General features: G+C 48.6%; 1 protein-coding gene across 4 annotated transcripts; it reads right to left on the bottom strand.

The window, feature by feature from the left end:
• Positions 1–49: 49 nt before the first annotated feature.
• CCNK (cyclin K) lies at positions 50–27,066 on the bottom strand. Of its 4 annotated transcripts, none has more exons than XM_084970158.1 (12): positions 26,759–27,066; positions 15,251–15,499; positions 14,676–14,757; positions 12,983–13,114; positions 12,134–12,250; positions 8,851–8,956; positions 8,222–8,279; positions 7,306–7,475; positions 6,698–6,969; positions 5,934–5,967; positions 2,987–3,058; positions 50–1,401 (listed from the first exon to the last, which is right to left on the bottom strand). In XM_084970158.1, exons 2-12 carry the CDS (start codon positions 15,445–15,447, stop codon positions 776–778), a joined length of 1,866 nt encoding a protein of 621 aa, XP_084826284.1. In that variant the 5' UTR covers positions 15,448–15,499; positions 26,759–27,066; the 3' UTR covers positions 50–775. The 4 variants fall into 4 exon arrangements, 3 of the variants coding, with proteins under 3 accessions (XP_084826284.1, XP_084826283.1, XP_001925553.3); XM_084970157.1 differs by having other exon boundaries at positions 26,996–27,066; XR_014811345.1 differs by lacking the exon at positions 12,134–12,250 and having other exon boundaries at positions 50–1,993; positions 2,165–3,058; positions 26,996–27,066.
• Positions 27,067–27,384: the final 318 nt, after the last annotated feature.

The following is a 27,384-nucleotide window of genomic DNA, read 5'->3' as shown; positions in this document are numbered from 1 at the left end:
AGGGGCTGCTCAGTTCCGGGGGCCCCTCCTTCTGCTCAGAACAAAAGGGTCGTTTCAGAACTGGTTTTATTTGGATAATTGGCTGAAAGAGTCTCGCTTGTAACCAAGATGGAATTCACAGTATGGTGTTACATTCGCACTTAAAAAATAGATCTCTATGTACAGGAATTTGCAAATGGATGTAAACATACAGTACTTCCCGGTGCATCGCTCCCCTGCTCCAGGAGGACAAAGAAAAGAGGCGTCCACCAAGGCAACCCCTTCAAAATAACTTTAATACAAAGGATGTACAGACTCCAAACCAAAGTGGTTCCCTAGCCTCCTGGTGTCCTGGAAGGAAAGCAACAACAGCTTGACTGGCTCCGCATGGGCCTGGGCGGTGGAAAACGGAGTTTCCAGGGAAAATAGGCACTGATTGCTAGAAGGAAGTTCACTCCTTAGGGCAGCTATTCCTTGAGCCAATGTGGCTGGTTCGCATTCTCACTAGTGCAAAGTAACCCAGGGCAGGACTTGCAGACACCAGCTGAAAGCAAGCACACAGCTCACCACCGGCCGGCGGCCCGGGCTCCGCTGGGCGCTGCTGTTGGGTCCTCCAGGTCCAGTGGAGAACCGCTACCTTCATCTCAGGCCCGGTCCACTGCTTACACTGCAACTGTCTGTCTAGTTAGTAGCACACAAGGTACCCTGCTGCTTCGCCACTGAAACTACTTCTCAGGTTCATTAGAAAAAACTTTTGTCTTTAAAAAAACAGGGGAGGGGGGGGGAAGGCGGCGCGTTATCTCATCCAGGCGGCCCGCCCCAGCCCCCCGACGGGCGGCATGCCGGGTGGGGGGATGGGCGGCGGCACGGGGGGCTGTCCGCCCGGGGGGACGGCAGGGGGTGGGTAGCTGGCCGGCGGCAGGCCCAGGCCCGGGGGCGGGTGCGGCGGGACTGCGTGAGTGGGGGGCAGGCGCGGGGGAGGGGGCGGGAAGTTGGGGTTGTAGGTGGGCGGGGGCGGGGGGTAGCCGGGCGTCGGGGGCGGGATGGCGGGCGGCGGGAAGGAGGCGGGCGGCGGCGGCACGGGCGGCGGGGGCGGGTTGGGGGGGTAGACGTGCGGGTGGTAGGGCAGGTGGGCGGGCGGGCCGTAGGCGGGGGGCAGGGCGCCGTAGGAGGGGCCCTCGGTCTTCATCATGGACTGCAGGCTCTGGTAGCCCTCTCCCGACATGTACGAGCTGGTGGTGGACATCCCGGTGATGTAGCTGGACGGCGGCGGCGGCGGCGGGCGGTGCGGCAGCGGCGGCGGCTGGTGCACGGGCGCCGGGTGCGCCGGCGGCGGAATCTGCACCTTGGGGAGGTCGCCGGCTTCCACGGCGCCGGGCGGCTCCGCCTCGCCTAAGGCCGCCGCGAGGGGCGGCTTGCGGTCTGCAGAGGAGCGCCGGGTCACCGCCGGCCTGGCCCGGCCCCGCCAGGGCCGCGGGGGGCCCCCGTGAACCCACCGGCTCCCTCGGTGGTTCCCAGCCCGGCCCTAGCGCCTGCGGGCTGCCGCCCGTTGCCGTCTTCCCAGAGGAGCGCGAGCAGCTGGCACCTCTGCGGCCAGACGGCACAGGCCGTGTCCTGTCACACAGGCCTCACCTCCAGCCACTCTGGGTGTCCCTCCCTCTGTCCCAAGCACACGAGACACAGGCAGTCCCGTGGTGCCCAGAGCAGAGCTGGGGCCCCTTCTTTCTGCCTGTCTCCAGAGATGGTGAGCCCAGCACCAGGGTCACAGTGCATCACTGCCACACTGCACACCGCTGCCACACTGCACACCACTGCCACACTGCAAACCGCTGTCACAGTGCACACCGCTGTCACACTGCACACCGCTGTCACACTGAATCATTGCCATACTGCAAACCGCTGTCACAGTGTATCACTGTCACACTGCACACTGCACACCACTGTCACAGTGCATCACTGCCAGACTGCACACCCCTGCCACACTGCACACCACTCACAGTGTATCACTGCCAGACTGCACACCCCTGCCACACTGCACACCACTCACAGTGTATCACTGCCATGCTGCACACCACTGTCAGTGCATCACTGCCAGGCTGCACACCACTGCCACGCTGCACACCACTGCCACAGTGCATCACTGCCACACTGCACACCCCTGCCACACTGCACACCGCTGCCACACTGCACACCACTCACAGTGTATCACTGCCATGCTGCACACCACTGTCAGTGCATCACTGCCAGGCTGCACACCACTGCCACAGTGCATCACTGCCACACTGCACATCACTGTCTGCGGGCTCGATGCTCAGCAGAACGTCTGAGTTGACCAAAGGGATGAGATGGCATGAAAATGGCGGGCGAGCCTGACATCCCAACACCCCGTGCTCTGTGCGGCCCCACACCTCTCGCCGCCCCAGCAGTGAGACTGATACCCCACCCCCAGAGAAGCCTCTGGAATACCTACACATGAACCCCTGCCTTCTCTGGTAGAACACTCCACCTTCCACAAGGCTGTCACAGGTAAAGCAGGAGAGTCCTCTACAACTTTCTTCCTAGCTCACTGTATGTCTGCAGAGAACTCCTCATTCTGTTCTCCCCGGAACCTCACAAACAACTGCTGCTTCTTCAAAATGTACTTAGGAGACATCCTGCCAACAGGAAGCAGCGGCCAAAGACTGGGGTCTAGGACCCACAGCAAGCCTGCCCTGGGTCTGGACAGCCTCCCTACACTGGCGGGGCTTTGTTTTACTAAAAGTGACTCTAAATCCACTTACCGTGGGTAGTTCACCATTTATGGATATGAGAGGTCTGAGGTCTGAGAACATTCAGAACACCCTCAAACTATCTGGTTTGTAAAAAACAATTTTCTAAAAGATCCTAGGTCATTACTGCCTTTTTAAACGTCTGCAAGTCTTCTAAACTTTCTTCAGGAAGTCCCGAGTCTGCCCTTCAAAGAGGCAGAGAACAGCTGGTCTTCCCAGCTCCCTTGGCAGACACTTACCTGGAGGTGGGTGGGCTGGCGGCAAAGGAGGATGGGTGGTCTCAATTTTGGCAATTTTAGGTGGTGGGGGTTCTAAAAGGAAAAAATTGATGAAAAAGTTACTCTTTGTGTGAATAAACATGTCAGAGAGAGAGAAGGGGAGAGAGAGAGCAGCGGGGAGAGAGGCAGGGAAAGAAATGTCCTTCGTCCTAAGGAATTTTGGGGGTAAAACTGTTATGGACAAGATTTTAAGGGACTGAGGAAGGCACCATCCTTTTAAAAGAAAGAGCAAACCAAATACAGCCCCCACCTAGGCCTCCCACCTCCTCCCGCTAGCTCCTTACAGTCAGCCCGCTCACCACGGGCACCCCACTGCTCCCCGCCCATTGAAGACAAGCCCCCCAAGGTCTGAGAGCAGAGGAGGCACCTCAGCTACCACGTGCTTTCCATCGGCGGGTCCTCACTAATATACAGAACGCAAGAACACTCAGTGGGTGAAGGGGCCGGCGTTGCTGTGCGCTATGGTGTAGGCTGCAGATGCGGCTCAGAACCCGCGTTGCTGTGGCTGTGGTGTAGGCCAGCGGCTACAGCTCTGATCTGACCCCTAGCCTGGGAACCTCCATTATTTTCTCTTTCACAAATATTTACTCCCAGCTGGTGGCAGGCACAGCAGAGGCAGCCCATTAACTGGCGCCAGCAGGGATCTAGAGGCTGGTGACTGGACCACCTGGGACAGAGGAAACTGCCTACCCTGCAAGGTCGAGCGGCTGCATGTGAGCAGCATCCTCAGGGACTGTGCTAAGCTGCCTAGACAGTCTACACCACAGGCAACACCTTCTGCTGATGAAAGCAGAGACTGCACCCACAAATGGAAAGCTCTCTGTCTTTCTGTTTGTCTGCTTTGGCTCTTTCTCCCCGAAACTCACTGCATTCTGACTCGTCTACCACTCTGCTCTGCTGCTGCTCTGGCATCGGTGGACAGTCCCGGGGTCCCGGCCCAAACACAGGCTCCATGCCGGATCCAGGGATGTCCCTCTCCTGACCCTCCTCCTCGGGGAGCAAACCCCTCTCCAGGCAGAGGAGCTGTAAGTCGACGCCTCTGGATTCTCCCGCTCCCAAGGGCAGGGCCCATCCTGCCGCCCAGCAGCCCACTCCTCTCACTCTCTAGACCCCCACCTCCTGGCCCTCAAGCCGGCCAGGCTGAGGCTGTGTCTAGATCAGTGCCGTCCTGCAGAAACATAAGGAGAGCCACATGGGGGAGGTCACACTTTCTAGCAGTCATGTTAAAAAGTACAGAGAGGTAAAATTAATTTTAATCACTTTAATACCAGGTATTTGATTTAACCTAGTATTATGAAAAATTTTTTGTCATTTTAATGTACAATCAATGTAAGATTTTGTTATTAAGCTTCTTAAAAACCTTCTTTTCTCTAGCTCTTAGAAACGGGTGTGTGCTCTGCACGGAGCGGTTTGAGTCAGCCGTGCACTGCACTCCCCAGCCCCCATGGCCAGTGGTGCGCCCAGAGCACAGCGGAGTCCTGCGTCCGGCTGTGTCTATATCTCCCCTCCGGCCCATCCTCTGCCCTCCCCAGTCTCCCTCAGATGCTCGCAGGCTACTCCCCGTTCTCATTCCTCCATCTGGTTGCTGCTGCCAGGAAGCTCTTCCTAAGAGGAGCTCAGAGCCTGCCACGCCCGCGCACACATCCCCAAGGCCCCGCCGCCCTTGGGAACCCTCCTTCCTCCTGGTGGACTCTACCATCTGGTCCAAGGACATTTTCAAAAACAGCGACTCCCTTTTAACTCCTCATGGGCCGGCAAGGCGCCCTCCGGCTTTCTCCCAAACCCGCCATTCTCCATCGCACGCTTGTGTTCTTCCACCCAAAGGCACCACTGCCTCAGCCCTAGTGGCTCAAAGGTGAGTCCCCTCCGAGGCCACCCCGGGCCTGCTTCTGCCTCTTTTGATTGTACCTCCACGTGGCACAGAGCACTCCCTCTCTCCTGGGAGTCACACTGTGTTTTCAATATAGGAACAAGCCAGCCAACATGGGGCTCCACAAATACGGGGAGAAGAAGGTGTTCCAAAGAGGCCTGGCCCCCGGTGGCAGCAGGGTAGGACTCTGGCAGTTCCCTGGGTCTCCACCTCTTTAACTACCACTGTGCCCCTGGTTGCTCCATCTGGGGATGTCGGGGGCCCTGCATGCTGTCCACTGGCGTGGGCTTGGCTGATGTCCGAGAATAATATTGCTACCGCAGCCGGCCAACACTCCTAACTACTTTTGCTATGCCGTGGGCCTCTCGCACCCAGGGGTGGGGAGGGAGGCTCTGTAGCTTGAGCATCGGGGGCCTGTTACCCAAAGTAGCTCCTGGAACCAAGTTCCACGGCTCCTGGGGGACAAGTGCATGTTACTGAACCTATTTTTTTTTTTTTTTTTTTTTTTTTTGTCTTTTTGCCATTTCTTGGGCCGCTCCCGCAGCATATGGAGGTTCCCAGGCTAGGGGTCCAATCGGAGCTGTAGCCACCGGCCTACGCCAGAGCCACAGCAATGCGGGATCCGAGCCGCATCTGCGACCTACACCACAGCTCACGGCAACGCCGGGTCCTTAACCCACTGAGCAAGGGCAGGGACCGAACCTGCCACCTCATGGTTCCTAGTCGGATTCATTAACCACCGCGCCACGATGGGAACTCCTACTGAGCCTATTTTTACTGCCACTGATATTTCTTTCTTTTTTTTACCAATACCTTCTTTATAGTATAATAGACATACTTTCTGTATATAAAATCTACAAATATACGGTCAGGGAATACACAGAGAAAACAATGCAGGTAGGGTCAATTTTTGATGGTCTCTAAGGTTAAATTTCAAGGCCAATCCAATCTGAAAGGAAACAAATGTTGACTGAGAATTTAACGTTTTGATAAACAACATATAAAACTAAAAAACAAAACATGAGAATAGGAAATTACCTGCTGTTTTGTTCTCTTCTTTGGGAGAAACAACCTGTTACAAAAGAAAACACACACCTGTAACCAGGGCCCTGCGTACAGTGAGGAAAGCGTCATGACGGAGGCACTGACGCAAGAACGGCCAGAACACGGCCTTCGACCAGACTCCCTTTGGCTTTGGACCTGCAGGACCAACCGCGGCACCGGACGGGTCATGGCCTCTGCCTCCCCGCTCTCGCCCTCTCAGTCGCAGGCCACCGCTAACTCCTCTGACCAGCGCGCTCTGAGCACCAAGCTCCACGCCCTCCATCAAGCTGTCCCCAACTGGCCGAGCCGTGCCTGCTGGCCTGCCTTTGTCCCCCACGGCCTCCTCTGGGGGCCGTGTCACAACGCACGGCCTCCTCCCCCTGGGGGGCTGCTGCCATGGGGAGAGCTTTCACCAATACCCGGGGTCACTCAAAGAACCCAACACTCTAGCCCCTGCGAGCACTGGGGACGCTTATGCCAGCACGCAGTGCGCAGACGCAGACACGCCACCCCAGCAGGTGGGGCCCCAACAGGTGGGGCAGTAGTGGCTGGAGGAGGACAGAGCTGTCCTGGCTCCTGGTGGCGCCGCTCCTCCACCCGGGCTCGTCTTCCGGCTCCCCAGGGACACGCAGGCAGACCGTGAGGAGGGGGCGCCACTCTCGGCCTCTGGTTCCCATGAGCTCTCGGACAGGGGACCGTACCAGGCAGGGGTCCGCAGGGACAGGCGGCCGGGCCCAGTGCCGCGCGGCCACACTCACCACGGCGCGCTTCGCCTGTCGGGGAGGGCTGGGCTGCGGGGACGGCTTCTTGGGCGGCTGGGCCGGCGGCGGCGGCTGTGGCTGGGCTGGCTGCTGCGGGTCCTTCTGAGGGGGCTGGGGCGCTTCGGAGCCTTGAGACGACTGGGACTGTGGCACTTGTGGCACTTGTGGTGCAGGATGGAGAGACGGGGGCTGCTGCAGCTGATGGGGCGTGTGATGAGGCATCTGTTGTTTTCCTTGGGAGTAAAGGTCCAGGATTTGGTGGCAGATGTCTAAAGGATGGGTGACACATGTACCACAAATTGATCACTAAAATTCTACCTGGAAAAAAAAAATCTGCCCGTGTTCCTTTTAGCCATGATTCCCCTCTAAGGACCAATACGGGGCGGTCTCAGGTGTGGGTCACCAGTCTCTGGTGGGTACAGCACTCGGCATTTTGAATTCATCAAAACTCAAATGCGATTGGACAGAACAAACATTATAGAGAACTGAATTAAAGAACAGTTCGTAGGTACCTATTTGGGAAAATCCACTCTCGGGATTTGAGGTTCCCAGGAAGAATGAGCTGCATATGCATCACCCCCCCGAAAGCTCAGGAAGCCCAGTACCTTCCAGAACGTCCACAGGGACGTCCTGCACAAACTGCTCCCACCATCTCCTATACATGGGTTTGGAGGTCCACTCTTGTATTTCAAATTTGCACAAACGTCCCGCAAGATACATCACTGCCACTGCTATGATCTCTGGTTCCCACTGTAGTGACAACGTCGTGCAGAGACTAGTTCAATGAGAAAAAGAAGTGACTTGACTTGGAGAAGCAAACCTTTATGATTAACCCGATGCATGGGGATTAGATGCCATATCTAAAGGTCAATTTGCTTATTCTTACCTATACATGATCAAATAAAGCATTATACATAAATAAAGCAAGTTTTGAAGTCTTCCAAAGGGATTGAAATTCGTTACTTTACAGCTACTAATTTATCCCTTAAAAAACCAGAAGAATTTTAGCACATTCAAAAATCGCTATTCCATGAAATACAAACGAAAATGGTTATGTTCCTCAAACTGCTGAAATCCTAGCCCTGAACTGTTTCTTCACATGACACTCAGGGGGATTCTGTTCACCCTCCAGCACCTCGTTAGATCCCTGGGTTCTGAGAACATCAAGGCTCTGAAACCATTTCAAGGAAGTATAAAATTGCAAACATACTTTGCAATCTGCAAAACCAGGTGGATTTTAAGTACTTCATTGGCAAAATTGCCCAGCGAACTGTTTTGGACTTCCGTTTTAAGCTGGTGATAAGATTTCAGCCTCCCGTGTCACCGTGACATGGCAGGGTGTCCCCTCTGCCAGGAAGCAGATGACCTGGACTTTAACCCCAGCTCTGCCACTAAGCAGCTCCTTAAGCTGCGGGGAAGTCCGTTTCCTCAGGACTAAATAAGGGCTCTGGGTTAAAGGACACATAAGGTGCCTGCCTATTTTAAAACACCAGACTTAAACCAACATTAGGACACACGTACCTGTCATTTACAAATGTCCATGCCATTTGAACCAACTTTTGAATTTTGTTTTTATCACCTAGAAATGGGAAGAAAAGGAAAATCTGTAATGAGAGAAAGAAAAAAAATGCCCAAGAAGCAACAAGAACTGATTTGAAGCCTACTGTGTGCTCAGCGCCGCCCACAATCACAGCAGGGAGCTTGCGCGGGGAAACAGGGATGGGTGGGTCTGAGCCCCACCTCTGTCCTCTTTCCCCGTGACCTACGCTGAACCACCATTTATGGGAAACCGGGCTGCAAGGCTGATTTTATTAGGCTATTTAAGAAATCCTGACTCATTTTCCTGCCTCATATCACTTGGCAACTGGATGACAGAATTTGTTTATATATAAAAGGAAACAGCGTTAAACAGCTAGAATACTGAATTGTCTGGGCAAAGCTATGGCCTGCGTACTTCACACGGCGAACGTTCTGCCTTCCTACTTTGTTTTTCTTATTTTGTTCTTTTTCTATTTTTATTTTTCTTAATTTTTTTTTTTTTTTTTTTTTTTTTTGCTTTCCTCTTTTGAGAAGCGTCATCTGAGTGTCGTCAGATGACTATGAAGACTTGGTTTCAGAATGAAAAGATGCTCTAAGTAACCCATTCTTACCTTTGAGCTGTTTCGCATACTTGAGTAGAAACTGGTACGGATGCTCCACCTGTAAATCGAACTTGATGGTCTGTAGCAGGATCCTCTCTAGAACCATTACTTCCTCCTAAAAATGAGGTGACAAATGTTGGGATAGAATTTCAATCGCAGGTCTGAAACAGCATTAAAAAAGTGAGCGTTCCTTTTCTTCTCTCTTCAAGTTATATTTTTAGCAACTATTCTTCATTTCTTTTCTCCTCCCTCCCACTCAGGCCTTTGACATGCTCAGAAACAATGATAAATTCTGAAAAGAGTGAGTTTCCTGGTGGCTCAGGGGGTTAAGGATCTAGTGCTGTCACTGCTGTGGCGAGGGTTCGACCCCTAGCCTGGGAACTTCTTCACAATGCAGGTGGGGCCGAAAAGAAAAAAATAAAAAAACAAAAAACACACCTCTGAAAAGAACTAAAAGTATGAAAACAAACCAATCGGATTTAATTTTTAATAACTACTCAAAATAAATATTCTTAGAAATGTTATCCCTGTCAATACATCTGAGCCCCCTGTACAAATATACCTTTATAGATAATTTAACCAAATCTTAATTTCTTTCCAGACTCTATTAAAAAAATGCAATCCTTTAGGAATTTACATTGAAAATTTTAAGCAGTGAAGATTATGACAGTGGCAGCTTCATGCCAACCTGGAGAGTAAATTACACCAGTTAAATGTGTGTGTGACTGTGTGTGTGTGTGTGAAGGGGGGCACCTCATTTTTGTAGTTAAACCTTTCACCTACCCAAATATCAATGAATAAATCATCATTTTCTTTTTTATTAAATACCCTAAATTATACAGACACAGACACCATCTTTTCTGTTCATTGTTTGTCTACTTCTGCACCAGAATCAAAGAGATTTAACATTTGGAAGGGATAGTTCAACTATTATTCCTCCTTTTAAGAAAGGTTCCATGTTTTTACGTGTCCCCCGCACCCCACCTGAATTTCAACAAGCATTTTACTTAGTGCCACTTCAGAAAAAAATGAAAGCTACTGATGCTCTGATTGGGAACTCATCGAAATTTACAGAATAATTTAAGGAAAAGGACATTTTTAACTACATTGAACTTACCTATCAAAAATTTATTTATGACAATCTTCTTTTCAGTCCTTTAATAGTTTTAAAATCTCCCCTTCCCCTGACGTGGTTTTCACAAATCTTTCTTATATGTTATTTTACTGCTGCTATTGTAAGTGGACTCTGTCCTTTATTATATAGACTTTCTAGCTGGAGTTAATGTCCATAAACAAGGACTTCTGGAATTCAACCTCTGTACAACCTGACTGTTCCGAGCACTTAGAGACGATGTAAAATACAATCAAGACACCCTGCGTAGCAAGAACAATTGGCATCACTTGTACGAGTCTAAGAAGAGAGGAGTCTGGCGAGACTGACGAGCTCACACGAACAGCTGCATTTATCTGCTGACTCTGGGAAGGGAGACACGCCGGCCCCTGGCGGGTGGGCCCCTGGCCAGCAGCGGAAGGATGGCGCTGCTTCACAGGGTGCAGAGTGGACTCTGTCGCGAGTGGTATTCCAAACGGCAGGGCAGGATGGAGGCCTTTCTGCCCAGTTTCCCAAGTGTTCTCTCGGGACAGCTTTTTTTTTTTTTTTTTTTTTTAAATCAAGACGTTCACATAGTATATATATACATATTAAAAAAAAAAAAAATCCCACTGTTTTTTCTCTCCCTGTTTTTGTTGCCACCTGTTTCCCAGAAGCTTAGACACAGCTTCTAAATTTAGAAACAATCTTTTACCGAGTGTCCAGACTGTAGCCCATATAGTATTACGAGACAGCCCAAGGCCTGGCCTCCCTCTGTGTTTCAAATCCCCACTGAATGGGATGCATGCAGGTCTGGGTGCGGACACCACTCCTCGGGGACTCTCCCCCAGCCTTGCAACCCCGTGTCCGGAGCACCTGCCTGGGTTCCCAGACTGAATGCCCTCACTGCACCCTCCATAAGCTTTTCTAGCATTTACCACAGCTCATAATCAGATAGCTGCTCTATGGATATTTGATTAAAGTCCCTCCCACCCCTGTAAAATCCCTAACAGCAAAGGCTATGCCTGTCCTGCCACCTGTTCACGTCTAGCGCTTAACAGAGCCTGGAGCAAATATTTGTTGAACACCTGAGAAATTAAGATAAAGGGGAGAAACCACACAGCTGGAGCCAAGCTAATTAAGACACAAAAGTTACACATGATTCAGGATCTGCTTTTCCTACTTGCATGTACTGCCTCCCCTCAAAGAGCTGCCCTCCCTCCTCTCTGGCCAGGACGGTGTCTTCACAATGTCCGCCCCGCCCCCAGACCTGAGGGTCTCTCCCTTGGTCCGCACACCCAGTCATGCCTGGAGAGACACATGTGCCAAGAGGGGGCAGGCTGCACAGCCCCTCTGCCCACCGAGTTGGGCTGGCCCTTGTCGGAAAGCCTGATTAGCTCAGCCACGTCCCCTCCTGTCTTCTGGGCACTGGAGCTGCAGAACTTCCAGTGCCCCGTGCCCGCCCACGTGGGAAAGGGACTTCTCCAAAGGTACCCTGGGATAACACACACCAGCTGCTCAGCCTGCAGCCCTGCTTGCAGAACTCTGCAGCAACTCTGGGCAACCACAGCTCACCCGCCGCCAGGTTCGTGTGCCCCTGTGACCAAGACCCGACTGAAGCGCGTGTTCCTACGACTGTCTCCTTCCCCTGCGAAAAGCAAAAGCCTGTGGGCTCTGAAAACATGATCTGATGCTACGTGACTTCTACTCAAACATCAGTTTTGACCATTATTAGTATGAATTCCTCACCGGTTCACATTTTTATAAACAGGGGCACAGATTTATCAGTAAGTTCAAGGGACAGAGTTACCCACACCGACGATACTTACAAAGTACTACCTTTTTTTTTTCTTAAATGAGAAGTCTTATTTGTTTATTTATTTTTTTCCTTTCAGGGCTGTACCCGTGGCATATGGAAGTTCCCAGGCGAGGGGTCGAATCGGAGCTGTAGCCACCAACCTACACCGCAGCTCACAGCAACACCGGATCCTTAACCCACTGAGCCACGATGGGATCTCCACCAAGCACTGCCATTAACTGCACCCACAATATGAACAAAAGCGTTCCGGGCCTCTGTTACCCCCTTGAAGCAGGCAGGGAACCTAACACACGCAGGTTTTTCACACACAGAGGACCTGCTGGGCGCCGGGAGCATGGCAGCCGGGGGAGGCAAAACAGGAGCATGGACGTGCCGAGCGTTACCGTCCGAGTCAGCTTGGCTGTAACTGTGACTCTGTGCTCGCCCCACACCCGGGGCTCGTCGCTTATTCCTCTGCTATCTGCTGAAGGCCGACCCTGTGCAGCCACTGCACTAGGCACCTGGCAAAACAGACAGGGCTTAGTGCCCACAGATCTGCAGCAAGGAGAGGATGCTCTCTGAGAGATTATTTGGTCAGTATCTAATTGTGAAGCTGCAACAGTGTTACAAAGGATAATTCCCAGGTGCTAAGAGGGTTCCAATGGGGGGACCTTGGCAAGAATGGGGGTGGAGGAAAGCGGCCATAGGTCCCCAAAGCTGGTCTTTTTAGAACATAATTGAAGCACACGGGCAATTATTTACCACCATTTCCTGACAGCAGCAGGTTGTGGGGAAGGGGCAGAACGTCAGTCCTAGATCTGAAAAGAGCTGCGAACGGCAGTCCCTTCTGCCGCGCCCGGGAGGCAGACGCCGCCTGCAGACATGTGTTTGTACACGGCACCTGCACCCTCTGTCTGCCCGGAAGCTGGCTGGAGACGAACCGAGAAGCCGAACTGCTGCTGGGCCGAGGAGCGCTACTGGCCAGCGAGGGCTCCGCCCCCGCCGGATGATGTGCTCCTGCTCCTAACGGGCCCAGAACACGGCGCGGGGCATCACCCTCAGCCCCCCGAGCGGAGACTACGGCATCACCGCGCCTTTCTCAAGAGGCACGGAAAGGCGCCTTCTCCCTAAGGTCCTGTTAGGGGCTCAGGGGACTGGCAGACACGGGGGGCCACGGCCCTTGTCAACGCAGGGGCTCCATCGTGATGCTGGCGGGAGGCGTCAAGACTCGAAGGCAGGACGGTGATTCTTACCTTTGGGTCATCTCCAAACTGGCCAAACTGCACGTCGTTTAGCAAACTACGAGCTGTTTTGATGATATCTTTACATTTTTTCGGTGTTTCTTCTACTTTCCCAGCCAGGAAGAGACAACAAGCTCCTGTCACCTAAAAGGAAGATAAAAGCTCCTGAGGTACTGTTATCAGAGCTCACACGAGAAAACAGGGATTTTGGTCGCCTTCTCGTTCACTAGCACTTGCACGCTCTAAAAGCTTAAAAGAAATTTCACCCAGATGCCCCCACCCCCAATGGCTTCATAAATTATTTTAAGTTTAGCTTTCCGAATAAAATGTCATGTAGGCACTCCCACTGTGACGGCATCCCTGGAGCGCTGGGACGCAGGTTCGATCCCCGGCCCGAGGTGGAGTACAGATCCAGTGGGGCCGCAGCTGCGGTGTAGGTCTCAACTGCGGCTCTCATCTGACCCCTGGCCCGGGAACCCCATGTGCCTCGGGGCAGCCAGAGAAAAGAAAAAAAAAAGAACGTCAGGTAAACAAAGTAGACGTTCGGAAGGGAAAAAGTCACAGAAACCAATGCTCTTTTCACGTTGCAACCTTAGACGCCGACCCCGAGCAGGGAGCTGTACGCCTGCATGCTCATCCTGTGGGATTCGCCTCGTCCCACAGCCCACGCTGCCTGCAGTCCCTGTGTCTGCCCCAACCTCTGTCCATGCCCCTCCCTGCAGGGAGCCCTGAGCACGTCGGTGGCAGCTGGATGCTGTGCCAGGGGCACAAACGTGATCCAGACGCTCTCCTCTTCCTCTAGCACATCACACCTAGCAAGGAAGCCCTGCGTACAAAACCGAGTAAAATCTTAGCAAAGGGAAGCACCCCCAGCAGACACGTCTGACTCTCTTTCTCATGAAATGCTTCCATGTCCTCCCTTTACCTAGCAGTCCTCCGTTTATCTAGCAGCACCTCGGCTCCCTGGGCCTGTGCTCGAGGCTCACCGTGGTTGGCCCAGGTCTGCCTCTCCACCCAGGGTCCCACCAGGCCCTTCCTGCCAATGGGCCTGCTGGCTGGGCTGGCGATGTCCAGCGTGCCTCCTCACACTTCGGCTCACGCTGCTTTCTGTGGGCCTACTGTGTGTCCCATCCCGACATGGCTAATCCCACTTCCTGTCAAGGTTGACTCGCCTCCCCCCCAGCATCTCCCCTGTCCTCTCCGTGAAGCATTTAAATCCCTGCCGGGAAAGCTGCAGCCTCCCTTCCGTGCCTCCTTGGCCTCACTCTCTACCGTGTGTTCTGCACCTGTCGTACCATCTACCCTGGACCGAAAGCTCCCCAAGGCAGGTTGCCTATCAGAAGCTTAAGATGTGCGGGTTTGAGGAGTAGCTGAAGAACTGGAATGGCGGCGACAAGAGCTTCCACGCCGTCTTGGCCTCTGCTGGGTCTCAACTCAATTTTATCTTGGGGACGGTAACAAGGAAAAAAATTTCACACCGAGCACAATATGGTTATAGTTCATATTGGCCTAAATTACAAAAAAATTAATACAGGTACATTGGGAAAAATAAAGTTGAGACCTGATTTTGGTTGTGTATAGTATGCACCACATAAAAATTCATACTTACTGGAAAGCACAATAAAAAGAGAGCCTATAATCACTGCACTAAAGCACGAGAAAATAATAACGTGATAGAGAATGATAATAAAATTCAAACACTTACATATCTTGGGAATTGCTTGAAGGAATGAAACATATAGAAGCGATGAAAATAAATTATTCCAGTTGCCAAGGTATCATAGTGTCTGTTGTTCTGGTTAAGGACTTTAGCCAAGAATTGTTACAGGTTATGCTTTAGTTAAATGGGGAAAAACAATAAAGGCAACAACCACCACAAGAGCACTGGGCAGGCCAAAGCTCTCGGTGGGGAAGCGGGTGCGTGGGCATCTCGGGGCGTCAGAATCCTGTTACAGGACTTAGCAAGCTGAGGTCTGGGCTGTAAAAGGGCGGGGCTTCACTCCCTTTTCAAAACACTTCCCGGGGACCAAGGGCTGCGGTTCTCCATCCTCAGGGCCACCTGCTCAAAGGTGAGGGCTACACATTTAAATGATAATAGGAAACAGAAAACCCCTCAAAGAGCCAAGCAAATCTGAAAGCACATTTAAAGAAGAAAAACATGTGAGCTGTTTGGTGTTCGTGCAGGAGCGCTGCTGTATCTTTTGTCTATAGCATCTAACTGAATTCCTGATGGCGGTGGTGGGGAGCCTATCTACACAGATTCCAGGAGGATCAGGATACAGTCCCAAACGTGTGCCCACGTCAAAGATGAACCGAGCCCCCTCTCGGCGGTACCGGGCCTCGGTGGCCGGGTCAAGTCCTTCTAGTTGCGAGGGTGTATGAGCCAAGTCTTTTTTATCCCAGTACCAACATGGTTTTGTGTGGTCCAGGTTTGCTGAGGTTACTGAAGGGCTTGAATTTTCTTTATTCTCCTTCATTTATTGAAGCCGACTTGTTCTCGCCAAAAGATTTTCTGAAAATGTTAGAATCCTGAGAGAAAGAGAAAAAGCGCTCAACTTGAGAAGGGATAATTCACGTTAAACAATCCCAACCATTGTAAACAATCCACAACCAAAATTTCCAGTAGAAAAGACACAGTTGACTGGCAGTCAGACGCCCAAACGTAGTTTACACGTAAGTGACCCACAGTATAGCAAACTCCGACCTTCGGGGCAGCTTAAAAGGAAGACCATCTCTGTCGCAGTTTTCTTTCTGCTTTCTTCACGAGACCCAGCTGCCTCGTGTTGGTCTAGACTCTGTTCTTCTGTAAAACCCAGGCCTGTCCTAACGGCCACCCCTCCCAACACAAAAATGTTTACGTTCCAAAATCACTCATTTCTTTCATCCAGCACCCAAATTTCCCCGTTTTTAGTCAATCTGACTTCACTTAGGTACTTTCACTTAGAAAAGCCACCAGCCTGGATGAACCCACAGCTGCACAAGCCACTGAACTGAGCAACACAGATCAGATATGTGTGTGGGGATTTGGGGAGGGGGAGGTGGAGGGAGGGGTTCATAGCGGAAAGGAGGAGTTTCTTTAATTTTTTCTTGCTTTCTCATCTTCTTCCTGTTCATTCAGAAAGAAGCATTTCTCTTAAAGCTCCACGCTGAGAAAAGAAAACAAAAAGCAAGGACTCCAGAGGCCACTCTAACATGTAAACTGGTTCAGAGAAGAGAAATTTTCAAATAGGGCAGCAAAGGGTTCTAAAAGAGAGAGCTAGAACCAGGTTGGTCTGGTTCAGCAAGAAAATAGCAGTTTAGGCAGCCAGGTTCTAGCCAGGGCCATCAGGCAACTTGGAAGCCTAACTGTCCTGGGCGCTGCCTCATTTGTGGTGGGAAGGGGGGGACGTGCAGGGCTGAGTGCTCTCCTGGCACCTGGGAGCTCTAAAGAGAATCTGATCCTTCCTCTAAGAGAAAAGGAATCTTCTTAAATTAATTTACACTCTGTGTGTGACTGAACTGGGCCATGTGTAGGGGCTGGGGGGGGGGGGGAACTGGTTAACTAAAGCCTCAGTAAATGTGAAGAGTTTGTAACCAGATGATCAGTAAATATGAAGAGGTGGTAATTATATGCTGTACTGAGATATCATTCCTCAATGACTAGACGTGCAAAACATCCACAAGTCTGACGAACACTCGGACGGCAAGGCCGGGGCGAAGCAGGTCACCTCACACACTGCTGCTGTGAGTACACCACCACAGAGCGGAATTCGGCAGTATCTAACAAAGTCACACGTGCATTTGCTCTTTGATTTAGCAATCCCACTTCCAAGAAGCTACTCTGACAACACCATCACAAATCTCACGGGCACGCAAGATCAGTCACCAAAAGTATTGTTTCTAAAAGCAAAAACTGTAAACAATGCAAGTGCCCATTAAAGGGCACCAGTTGAACAAAATATGGCATATTAACACAAATGCTGTTAAAGAGACTGAGAAAGACCTTTAAGTCTTGGTATAGAGAAACTTCCAGGATCAGTCATGTCAGTATTTACATAAGAAAAGAGGGGAAATAAGAATAGACATCTTTTAGAAAGCCCAGAAATAAACCCACCCACGTATAGTTAACTAATCTATGACAAAGGAGGCAAGAGAATACAATGGAAGAACGTCTCTTCAAAAAATGGTGCGCAGTGGAAATGAATCCAACTAGGAACAATGAGGTTTCAGGTTGGATCCCTGGCCTCACTCAGGGGGTTAAGGATCTGGTATTGCGGTGAGCTGTGGTGTAGGTCACAGATGCGGCTCTGATCCTGTGTTGCTGTGGCTGCAGTGCAGGCTATCAGCTGTAGCTCTGTTTCGACTCCTAGCCTGGGAACCTCCATGTGCTGCAAATGTGGCCCTAAAAAGCAAAAAAAAAAAAAAAAAAAAAAAAAAAGGTGGTGTTGGGAAAACTGGACAGCTACATATAAAAAAGAATAACATTAAAACATTTTCTAACACTCTACACAAAAATAAACTCTAAATGGATTAAAGAACTAAATGTAAGACCAAACACTATAAAACTCTTGGAGGACAACATAGAACACTCTCTGACATGAACTGCAACAGTATCTTTTTGGGTCCACCTCCTAGAGTAACCAAAATAAAAATAAGCAAATGGGACCTAAACTTAAAAGCTTTTGCAGAGCAAAGGAAACCATAAACAAAACAAAAAGGCAACCTACAAAATGGGAGAAAAATCATAAGTGGAGTTCCTGTTATGGCGCAGTGGAAACGAATCCGACTAGGAACTATGAGGTTGCGGGTTCGATCCCTAGCCTCACTCAGTGGGTTGAGGATCTGGCATTGCGTGAGCTGTGATGTAGGTCACAGACGTGGCTCGATCTGGTGTTGCTGTGGCTGTGGTATAGACCAGCAGCTGTAGCTCCGATTCGACCCCTAGCCTGGGAACCTCCATGTGCTGCAGATGCGGCCCTAAAAAGACAAAACAAAAAACAAAACACAACTTTACAAGTGAAGCAACCGACAAGGAATTAATCTCCAAAATATACAAATAACTCGTGCAGTTCAATAAAACAAAAAAACAAAAACCAACCCAATAAAAAAGTGGGCAGAAGATCTAAATAGACACTTCTCCCAAGAAGTACAGATGGCCAAAAAACACACGAAAAGATGTTCAACTGGAGTCCTGGTGGTGGCTCAGCGGTTAACGAATCTGACTAGCATCCATGAGGACGCAGGTTCGATCCCTGTACTTGCCCAGTGGGTTAAGGATCCAGCATTGCTGTGAGTTGTGGTGTAGGCCACAGATGCAGCTTGGATCTTGTGTGGCTGTGGTGTAGGTCAGCAGCTGCAGCTCCAATACAACCCCTAGCCTGGGAACCTCCATATGCCGCTAAAAAGCGCCCCCCCCAAAAGATGTTCAACATCTCTATTAGAGAAATGCAAATCAAAACTACAATGAGGTATCACCTCACATCCATCAGAATGGCCATCATTTAAAAAGTCTACAAACAATAAACACTGGACAGGATACTGAGAAAAGGGAACCCTCCTACACTTTTTGGTGGGAATGTGAATTGGTGTTACCCCTAAGGAAAACAGTATGGAGGTTTCTCAAAAAACTAAAAATAAGTTCTCTTGCGGTGCAGCGGATTAAGGATCTGGCGTTGTCACTGCAGAAGCTTGGGCTGCTGCCGTGGTGCAGGTTTAATCTGTGGCTGCGAACTTCCACAAGATGCGGGCCCAGACTCTCAAAAAACCAGAAACATAAAGATACAAACACCCCAATATTCACTGCAGCTCTATTTACAATAGTCAAGTCATGGAGACAACCTAAATGTCCATGGACAGATGAATGGGTAAAGAAGGTGTGGTACATAAAACAATGGAATACTACTCAGCCATAAAAAAGAATGAAATAATGCCACTGGCAGCACCATGGATGACCTAGAGATGATCATACTAAGTGAAGTAAGCCAGACAGACAAGGACAAACAGCATATGCTATCAGCTATACGTGGAATCAAAAAGATCATACAAATGAACCTATTTACAAAATAGAAACAGCCTCACAGACTTTGAAAGCAATCTTTGGGTTAGCAAAGGGGAAAGGGGAGGGGGAGGGATGGATTAGGGATTTGGGACTGCCATATGCACACTACTGTACATGGAATGGGCAATGGGACCTGCTGTATAGCACAGGGAATGCCACTCAATATTCTGTCTTACAAAGAACAGATATGGTTTTATGTGTAACTGAATCACTTTGTTATACAGCAGAAATTAACACAACATTGTAAATCAACCATGTTTCAATAAAACTTTACAAGAGACATCTCTACCTTAAAAAAACTAGAAAAATGGTTGGAGTTCCCTGGTGACGTATCGGGTTGTATATCTGGTGTTGTCACTGCAGTGGCCAGAGTCCAATCCCTGGCCTGGGAACGGCCGTTAGGGAATGGGGAAGAATAGCATGGAAAGAACAAGGAGGGAACAAAACTTCTCTGAGTATTATCTTTTTATATGGCTTTTACTTAAAAAAAAAAAAGACTTTCTATTTAAAAGTAATTTTATTTTTCACTTTTTAGTTTTTTATGGCTGCACCCAAGGTGTCTGCAAGTTCCCAGACCATGGATTGAATCTGAGCCACAGCTGCAACCTATGCTGGATCCTTCAACCCATTACACGGGGCCAGGGATGGAACCCTCACCTCTGCATCGACCAGAGCTGCTGCAGTCGGATTCTTAACCCACTGTGCCCAGTGGGAACTCCTATTTAAAAGCCGTTTTAGATCTACAGGAGAGTTGGAAAACGTCTCTGATTTAGGTGTGTCTAATGCTGTCTCACTAACTGATTGGAGTTTTGAGGAATGACGCCACAGAGGGAAGCATCCCTCGCATCACATCACATTAGGGGGCAGGTGAGCTCAAAATGACACCTTACCGTTGATATTAACCATGACCACTTGGTTAAGACAGGGTCTGCCACGTTTCTCACTGTAAGTTATTATTCGTCCCTTTCTATTTTCCATTCCTTAAAAGTGAGTCACAAGGTCCACACTCTGTAAAGGAATTAAGCGCCATCTCCTGGAAGGAGAAGTATCGAAGAATGTGTGGACCTATGTAAAAGCTACCACAGTAATTAGTAAACCTTGGAGGGAAATACCGTGCAATACAAAACACTATGCAAAGTATCTGCTTCTCCTTAAAGTTTCACCTATTAATTTTAGCACTCATCTGAGGATCCTGCCTGCAACCATCATTACTGTGGTGTAGTGGTGATTTTCAATTTTATTCCTTCCTCCAACATTAGTTGGAATTCTTTCGTAAGAAAGATTTGTTCCTTTTCTCTCACTTATTATTTATTCAACCATTTATTTATACAAGGATGGGCTCATCAATATTCATCTTACACTTTGAGTTAAAATCCCTACTACCATAATTTTGTTTCTCAAACTGGTCCAGTTTATAGCCATTAGAAGTCGCTCTTTTAGGTTGGCTCCTGGGTCCTTTTTTAACTTTAACTTTTGAATCATGTAAATATTTAACATATTCATGAACTTAACTAAACAAGGACATCCCCAAACTCAAAATAAATCTATGTACATCAGACAGGTAACATAACTACATAGAAAATCATCCCAAGTAATTTCCGACCTTGTTCCATATCCAAAAGACACAAAGAAAAGTAAAGGAACCTTAAACTTCTTCAGTAATGCATTGTAGCATTTATACTGTAATTGTCAAGCCGTTGTTGCGGTATATGGTAGGATAAAGCAAATATATAAATGGTAATGTTAGAAATCAAGATTTTCAGTGCAAAGGAAATACACACACACACACACACACACACACACATATGATCAAAGGTCAAAGGTTACGGAAAAAACCTGTAATGTTAAATTTTAATGGAAAATATCAAAATAAATCATGGTTAAAAATATATACATACACATCTCAGTTCTCCTCATTTCCAGTGCCTAGAAGCAAGGATATGCCCATAATCAGGAACACATCTCGTGCCCAAATCCTAGTTTTCAACACCATTATCCTCTAAGAGGAATCATATCTTCTTGCCAATCTGGGGTAGGGCCTGCCTGGGATGTGCACAGACTCCTCCTCCACGAAGGAGCCATCATGGAATCCCACTGGACAAATTCAGGGAATTTAAATATTAGAAAGACAAATGGGGAGTTCCCATTGTGGCTCAGTGGGTTAGAACCCGACATGGTCTCCAAGAGGTTTTGAGTTCGATCCCTAGCCTCGCTCAGTGGGTTAAGGATCTGGTGTTGCTGTGACATAGGGCCTGCAGTTGAGCTGATTCAACTCCTAGCCTGGGAGCTTCCACATGTGGAAGGAAGGAAGGAAGGAAAGGAGGGAGGGCGGGAAGGAGGAAGATGACAACTATGATTGATTGTGAAGAGCGAATGAAAGTACACAAAGTTTCAGTGCATAGTTATTAACCTTCCCAACACGGACACACTTGTGTCACACCATCCAGTTGATAAACAGACTAACAGACCCCCCAAAAGTCCTCATTCTTCTGACCACTATTCCCTCAAAGAGAACCACTACCTTGGCCTCTATTTCCATCAGTCTCTCCCGGTTCTAAAAGCTGTGGAATGAGACTACATCACTTTTACAACTGGTTTCTTTTGCTTAATATTATGTTTGTGGGGGTCGTCCTTGTTGCACTCTCATTATTGTATAGCAGGGGTTTTCAACCTGGGGTAAATTTGCCTGCCACACCCCACCCCCATTTGGCAACTTTTTGGTTGTCACAACTGGGAGACTGTTGCTGGCATCCAGTGGGTAGAGGCCAGGAATGTTGCTAAACATTTTTTAATTCACAGAACAATCCTCTGACTTAATTCTGAAGTTGGGCTCTGCTATACAGTTTTCTATTCTGTGGACATAACAATTTATCCATTCTACTGTGGTGAACCTTTGAGCTATTTCTAGTTTTTTATTATTAACAATAATAATAAACATTCATGTACATTCTTGTAGAGCAGAAGACAACTAACCAATTGCCTGAGGGAATGAGTATTTCAGCATATGTGTAACTTATTCACGGTACACTAGTTGGGAATCTCTGTGGTATTTTAAACTATCAATTCTCCATGTACTTATTCATTCAAATGTTTTCCGAGTATTTACTGTGGGCCAGGCCTCAATGACACAGCAGGAAACAAGACGGACAAGGTCTTCATCCCACCAGAAGCGCATATTCTAGTGGCAAAGATGTGAAGAAACAATTATGTCAGTATCTGTCAGGGAATGGAAAGTGCTGTGAAAAATAAAGCACAGAGTTCCTGCCATGGTGCAGGGGAAGCGAATCCGACCAGGAACCATGAGGTTGTGGGTTCGATCCCTGGCCTCCCTCAGTGGTTAAGGATCTGGTGTTGCTGTGAGCTGTGGTGTAAGTCACAGACGCAGCTAGGATGGATCCTGTGTTGCTGTGGCTGTGGTGTAGGCCAGCAGCTGTAGTTCTGATGTGACCCCTAGCCTGGGAGCCTCCATATGTCATGGGTGCGGCCCTAAAAAGCAATAATAATAATAATAATAATAATAATAATATTAAAGCATAGTAAGGAGAGAGGAGAATGATGAGGAAGGGGCCGCTCGGAGATCTGCAGAAGAAGACCAGTTAGAAGACCAGCGCATGGCAAGAGATTTCATTCAATTTGCTTGAATGACAGAGAAGGATGATACTAAAAAGGAAAATGGGAAAGACAAAGAGTTGGCTTTGATGGGGGAGGAAAGAATTTGGTTCTATAAATACTAGGTCTGAAGAATCTACATGACATCTGTGTGGAAATATCCATCAGACACAAAAAGAGGCCTGCTGAAAACTGGAAAGGACAGATCTACTCGGGATTCATCTAGCACGAATGGACAACCGAAGTCACAGTGACGGACAGAGGGATACAGAGTGAAGAGACTCTGGGGACAGAACCCCGAAGAATCTGAGGAAGTGGGAAGGAGAAAATGGGAAGGAATGATCAAAGAGGCAGGGAAATCTGCACCCGCAGCTTCCTAAGAAAGCGAGGAAGACATGGTGGTCAACAGTGACGAGCACTAAGGAAAAATTAAAGGGGTTCCCACTGTGGCTCAGTGCAAAAGAACCTGACCGGTTTCCACAAGGATGAGGGTTCAATCCCTGGCCTCGGCTCAGTGGGTTAAGGATCTGGCGTTGCTATAAGCTGCTGCATAGGTCACAGATGAGGCTGGGATCCAGCAGTGCTGTGGCTGTGGCTGTGGTGTAGGCCAGCAGCTGCAGCTCCCATTCGATTCCTGGCCAGGGAACTTCCACATGCTGCAGGTGTGGCCACAAAAAGAAAAAAAATTTAAAAGTAAAAAATTTTTTTTAAAAGATTAAAAAGGGGAGAAAAAAGGCATAGGGATAATAAAAAGAGCTTCCTTAGGAAGTCTCTGAAACAGAAGGGAAGGAAAACGTGAGGAAGACATTTAAAAAATCATTTAAGGGGAAGGAAATAAATCATGTAAAAGCTTCTCTATTTTTTCTGGGCAGTGCCAAGACATCTGCTGAGAGAGGAGCAGAGTGGGAGAAAGGGTTAGGAATAACCCAGGAGGGATGAACAGGGATGGAAGAGAGTCTCCGTCCACTGTTTTACTTTGCTGCCATTGCCTAACTCCATGCGAATAATCTACCCCGTGTGCCTTGAGACTCCAGGGCAGAATGATCAACACACGAAACACAGTGAATCTAAGTTACATAAATAGAACAGAAACTGCCCTAAATCATTCATCTCCTGAAACAGTTCTTGCCTCAGTCCTATAACCATGTTCCCTATGACTCTTTAATTATTTTTTCACAAGACCCTAAAGTTATAAATTAGCTCATTAGCAGCTCATGATTACTGTGAAAACGACTGAGAGCTTTATGAGCTCCACAAAGTTAAAATGTTTCCATAAACAAGAAACATGTCAAGGCATTTCAGCAACATCTTTCAGGAATGTGTTTTAGATATATCCTTTTACCTGATGAAAGAGTAAGTGCATTTTCAACACTTAGAATTATGGATGCTTACGAACTGTAAATAGTAAAGGTCACGCCTCAGTTTTCTCACCCAGTACAGAGACTGCCTCTAAACTGAAATATTTGGTCACTTTCATTTGGCCACATTCATTAATAGGACCTTAACAGTTGATACGGCTGCCTATGGCACTGCCCACCAGGTGTGCACTGATTTGGGCGTGCCTGCAAGCTATATTTTCTTATCCTCACAATTTGTCACTGAGAAAATGGAGCCAAAGACGCTTGGCACAACCTGCCTAATTCACACAGCTAGTAAATGGCAGATACCAGAGTACATAGTGACTTCCCTCAATCCCGGGAAAATTCTATACTTCATTTACATCTTAGACCCATCCCCACCTACTCACTCCCACAGGCTAGGTCTTCCTCATCTGAAACATGCATAAGTGAGTTTTTGTAAATTTAATCATTTCTGGAAAATTTACATCTTGTTAGTTTCAGACTATTACTTCAGCCTTTAAGAACTCTGAATCCTGAGTCTCATCTAACATACTGGCTATCACTACAGATTTTGAGTGCATTTACTAATTTGAGAAGTATGTCTGATATATTTAAAGTTGGTCATTAAAAAAAGTGGTAACTAGAGTAAGAGCCAGGCCAGGGCCCTGTTTCTCTAAAGACCTCTCTTCAGGGTGACAGCAACCCATTAATCAACATTTGGGGTTTGGTAGTTTGAATAGATATAAATCCATCTAATCAGGCCTTATCCAGCATACATTTATCTGTGTCTATTAGGATAGGAAGGTGGATTATGTTCAGTGTCCTAAGGAAATTTAAACGGACTCATGTCTGGGAATCAATTCCCCATCCACTACCAATCTAGTAAACTTATAACAAAAGGAAATGTGATTTGTGTCACCTGGGGTTTTTTTAATGGACGCGCTGCTGGTTTAAGGGTATGAGCCCTCTTTCCCAAATACTCTCTTTTTGCTCTCCCAGCAAGTTCTAAAGTAGATGATTAACAAGTTCTAGCATCCAGAGCCATTTAACTGCTGTCTGAAAAAACCGACACATTTACCAGACTCCAGTCTTCTGTCATTAACTGCACTTTTAAGAGTCCTCAAAAGCTATAAACAATGATTTCACAATCTTATCTGCAAGTATTTTGGTATATCATTTATTTGAGCCTGGAAATAAGAATTAGATTTAATCCAATTAGCTGTTTTATATAATCTCAATTACCTTGAATTTATTCCTTTTGACTTTGTCATTATTCAGTTTTAAAGAAAATAGAAAACATTTTTCTTCTTTCTAGATAACAAACTCACTGCTTTCAAATACAATCTTCTAAAACGGTTTATTTTGTCAGTCAAAACTGCAATCAATTTTTTATGACATTTTTTTTTTCTTTCTTTTAGGTCCACAGGTGCTGCATATGGAAGTTCCCCGGCTAGGGGTCAAACCGGAGCTTAGCTGCCAGCCTACAACACACGCACACACACACAAAAACACCAGTTCCTAGACGCGTCTGTAACCTCCGCTGCAGTTTGTGGGCAAGGATGGATCCTTAACCCACTAAGCGGGGCCAGGGATCAAACCTCATCCTCATGGATACCACTAGGGTTCGTTACCACACTTCGATTTTTGAAATGACATTTAAGGTTTAAGGATGGCCGTTCCCGTAGTGGCGCAGCGGAAAAGAATCCGACTGGGAACCATGAGGTTTCCGGTTTGATCCCTGGCCTCACTCAGCGGCTTACGGATCCGCGGTTGCAGTAATGTGGTGTAGGTCAAAGACGGGGCTCGGATCTGGCGTTCCTGAGGCTGTGGCCGGCAGCTGTAGCTCTGATTCAAGCCCTAGCTTGAGAACCTCCACATGCCATGGGTGCGGCCCTAAAAAGACAAAAAAAAAAAAAAAAAAAAAAAAAAAAAGATTTAAGGATCTCATTGGCAAACCCCTGAAGTTAGAACCTGATGGTAGTCACTCTGGAAAAAAAAAAAAAAAAAATCTGGATAACTATTATATTCATAGTATTATTTAACAGGCAGGCATCGTAAGAACACAACGCTCCCAACAAAATACCAACACCACCATCATCCATCCATTCCTTCAGCAATATAGATGTTTACTCTATGCCACGCAGTGTTCTAGGTGCTGAGGATATAAACTTCCCTCGTGGAGCTTTCATTCTAGCACTATTCGTAAACCCTAATCAGCGCTATAACTGCAAGACACGGTCCTAGTCATCTTAAAATATCGATTTAGAGCGAGATACACAGGCATTATCAAGTTCACCTTCAAAACACAAAAAGGCCGCCCTCAACCAACTGTTCTTAGAAGCAGTTCCTAACGTGAGATAATTTAGTGAAAGCTCCGTTTAACAGGCAAGGGAGCGTTACCAACCATGCTTTGTGCGGATAATAGTTTGAGAGCTTTCAGAAAACCTCTAGCCTCACGCCTCAATCTTTTAAAGAACAATTCCTTTAACAACAAACCAAACAATCCAGGAGAGGGTCCGTAAGGGCGACGCCTAGGCAAGAACGAAACTAATCGCGGAAGTGCTTTTTCCGCATTCCTAGTCCCACCTTCGTTACATGGCTCTTCGGATTCCCAAGTCAGACCACAAGCAATGTACCTAAAGTCTCAGGCCTCGCCGAGGCTGGGACCGACACACCGCGAAATAACTGGAAAGATGTCTGCGGTTGCACCGCTGAGTGTCCGCGCGTGGAAGACCCCTGCCCCCTTCTCACTTGCCACAAAGTCCCCGATCCCTCACCGCCCCTCACTTCCTGGACTGCTACCTGTTCTAGGGTCCGCACCAGCCTCCCTGCCCCCTCCTGCGCCTCGGACCCTCTCCCAGAGCGGGTCTCTCAGCCCCGTCGTCGCCCGCTAACTTTGGTGTGCACCGGGGGGTAGGCGAGCGAGGCGGAATCGAGAAGAGACTCCGCTGGCGGATGGAGGCAAGTGGCCATACCCTAATCCGACCTCCAGAGGAGAGGAACAGGAGTGGCGCGACGCGCGGTCCAACGCTCACTCACCTCTCGCCTCAGGCAAGCCCCTTAGCGACGTCTCTCCTTGCCGACTGCAGCCATCTTGGGTACGGAATGTCGGGGAAGCTACGTCATTGCGCTGCGTCGGCGACGGAAAATAAGCGACCGGAGGGACTCCTGTCAACCAATCAGAAGAAAGTAGAGCTCTCAAACAAGGAAAGAGCCGCCAGTCTCCTCCCAGCCCCTCCCTGCGAGTCGGTGGTCGCTGCGTGCCGGAGGAGGAGCCAGCCAGAGGGCCATCCCGTCGGTCCCGCCCCCCCAGGGAGAGAGGGAATTCGGGAGCAACCGAACATGCTAACGGAACTTGGGCGCGAGGGGCGGGTGCGGGGGATTCTTGTCCTCCAATCAACGCTCGGGCGTGGGCTCGGCCCAGCCAA

Source organism: Sus scrofa, chromosome 7, assembly GCF_054392235.1.
Source record: "Sus scrofa isolate SSC_HxYL_T2T_F1_AM1 chromosome 7, Sscrofa_HxYL_maternal_Yorkshire_Landrace_v2.0, whole genome shotgun sequence".
In the NCBI taxonomy this organism is placed as follows: Eukaryota; Metazoa; Chordata; class Mammalia; order Artiodactyla; family Suidae; genus Sus; species Sus scrofa.
The sequence above is the reverse complement of the archived record's forward strand: the minus strand, read 5'-3'. Positions and strand labels throughout refer to the sequence as shown.